We start from the raw sequence: 2,805 nt of genomic DNA, 5'->3' as shown, positions 1-2,805 counted from the left end.
AGGTAAATGTACTCATATTGGGACGCTTAAGGACGTTTTGGGTGCTATCTCGCTTGAATTGATTAGGACAAAAGTGTTATTTACTGGGTTTTGTAGGTTGAAGTCTACATTATCAGATAAAACACTTACATCCTATACCAGGGGTAACTAAGGGTTCCATAATTTGACTCAACCCCTTACATGTCAAGGTCCTCAAATTGGGCAGGGGGAATTTGAATTTTGCTTATATTGGGCCCCCACAATTTGGGACTATAGTTTAATGCTGAAATTATTTTGCAAATCAAAATTTATTCAAAAACATTGGGATACAAAAACTTATCGTCAAACTTATTTTAAAATCTATATTACATTTAGGCTTTTTCCATAATACATATATTTTTCTTAAATTTATAAAGCACTTGTCTTCCTTCCACTTCTATTTCAGGCTGAGGAAGCCGACCAACGATTTGTCGAAATTCTACACTTGAAATGTCATTATCCACCAAATGATAAGCTTTCCTTGATTTATTAGACTGAAGGCCCTGAACGGTTATTTCATTGGTTTTAATTTTTTGAATGACACAGACATATTTGTAGTTGGTCGAATTCCTTTTTCCCCCCACAAAATTAACTAGAATAAAGTCACCTATTGCCAATTTTCTCATCGAAATTTCTTCGGGAATCTCTTCGTCGCTTGTCTCGGATTCGTTCCATGGCGAATCGACAGATTCTTGATACACCAGAGAGGAATTCCCTGAAGATTCTGAAGATGACCTCACAATGTTCTGTAATTGTTTTTTTTCTTCTGCGATTTTTTTCTTTTCTTCTATTAATTTCTTCTTTTCCTCCCGTTCCATTTTCCGTTTTTTTATCCCTTCTTCCTTAGCTCTTTTCATGCTTTCCTTCTTTTTGTAGTATTCTATCATCTGCGGAGAGGTTACCACTGAAGGCAATTTCTCTGCTTTCCGTTTTCGAGATATGTCCTGATTTTCTTGTGGCCAAAAGAGAGTTGATTTAAACGGCGTTGGAACTCCAACTAATGCACTGTTTTTTGATGGCCCCGCAACTGCTTCTTTTTCAGGAGTTTTATCTTCACAAACTGCCTGCTCTTCTTGTTCGGGATCTCGTGCAGTTTCTTCTTTAGTGTCCAAGCTATTTTTAATTGTGAGAATGGGAGAATGCTCTCTAGGAGTCTTGTTTGCTTCTACGGTATGTTTAGTTTCAAGCCACAGGACGTACAAAGATTTGTCTTCTGTAGCACCATTCCAAGTACCATTACTACTTTGAAACTGTCTTAGCTTCTCGGTACCTAATTTTTGTTCTAACATTGTAAAAAAAGTAACAATGTTTGTGTCTCCATTAAGTTTTTCTAACTTTTTTGGTTCCTCTGGCTTATTGAGGGGTACTTCCACTTCTAATGGGTTCCAAGGCACCAAACCACATTTTCGAAATCCACTTATTAATACCTGCGGTTCTAATTGACCCAAAACTGATTGCAGAACTTCTGGAAAGTTATGTTTCTGCATTTGAGCTCCTTCACTAGCAATTCTCCATTCAGCCACCTTTTGTTTCCACGAACTTTTTAATGTATGAAACACTGCAACGTCCAAAGGTTGTATGAGATGAGTGGCATTTGGATAGAGTGCAACCAATATTATTTTTTTCTGCTCGCAAAACTCTGAGAGAGGGAGAGATAAATGTGATGAATGGCCATCGAGAAACATAATTACAGGACGAGGAATATTGTGTTTGTCCAACCACGGATTAAATATATTAGTGATGTACTCAAAAAATGTTTCCTGGGTCATCCATCCATTTTCCGACTTGCCTATACCCCATTCAGGTGGTATATTTTTCACGATTTGCAGTGGAATGCGTTGATATCTATACACTATCATCGGCGGTGCCAATATTCCGGCCGCATTTCCCGTGACTAAAACAGTTAAATTAAATTTTTCATCTGCGCCTGCCGATGTATACACGTTTTTGGAGCCCTTTTCAGCCAATACTTTACCAGGCTTGGGATTTAAAAAAAAGGCTGTTTCATCACAATTAAAGATGCGCCTATTATCGTCAAAAACGCTTTGTAAATTGTTTTGTTGGATGTAATTTCCAATCTCGTCAAACCACTGATTTATGTCCTTTTGAGTAATTTTATTTCTTGCGGAAGTGAGGTTCTGGCTTGTTCTCTCCCTAATATCCGGGTGTCTTCTCATGAAGCCCTCATACCACTTACGCCCCGGCATGGTGCTACCGCGGGACTTCCCGCCGATAAAGGTTTTCTCCATTCGAGTTGCCAATTTATCGACACTGAAGAAAAGAGTCTCTTTGGATATAGGGAATCCAGCATTGGCCATTGCTTTGACCCATTTTACTAAGATCGCTTCTTCCTTAGCATCGAAAACAGTTGGCGCGCCTGCTTTCGTTTCCAAAGGGCCTGTGGTTTTTGATTTTCGTAGTAGTGTGGCTCGTGGAATTCCGTGTTTTTTTGAAGTCGCACGTAAACTCGCTCCTGCCTCCATATCCTGTAACGCCTGCATTACTTGATCTTCACTATATTTGTTGTATTTTTGTTGTTGTTCAGACCCCATCTCTGTAAAGGGAAAATGCCCACGTTACATGTACCTGAAATTGTCCTTTACTTGAGCCGCCTTGTTTCTTAATTTGGACAGGGGTGGCCCAATTTAAGAATAATTCATCGTATAAGCATGACGAAGATAGCTATAGCTTTGTCGCCATGAAAGGGTATTACTCATTAATAAAATACATTTAACAATTGAGCTCTTAATTTGGGACAGGTGGCCCAAAAAAAGAACCTAAAAAAAT

The 2,805-nt window shown here is 38.8% G+C and overlaps 1 protein-coding gene across 1 annotated transcript; it reads right to left on the bottom strand.

Annotated features, from left to right (window-relative positions):
• Nucleotides 1–350: 350 nt before the first annotated feature.
• LOC116180679 lies at nucleotides 351–2,570 on the bottom strand. Its single transcript, XM_031500790.1, has one exon. It carries the CDS (start codon nucleotides 2,568–2,570, stop codon nucleotides 351–353), a length of 2,220 nt encoding a protein of 739 aa, XP_031356650.1.
• Between the last annotated feature and the right edge of the window lie 235 nt (nucleotides 2,571–2,805).

This window comes from Photinus pyralis, unplaced genomic scaffold, assembly GCF_008802855.1.
Source record: "Photinus pyralis isolate 1611_PpyrPB1 unplaced genomic scaffold, Ppyr1.3 Ppyr1.4_LG9, whole genome shotgun sequence".
In the NCBI taxonomy this organism is placed as follows: domain Eukaryota; kingdom Metazoa; phylum Arthropoda; class Insecta; order Coleoptera; family Lampyridae; genus Photinus; species Photinus pyralis.
This window is presented reverse-complemented; position numbering and strand designations above follow the sequence as displayed.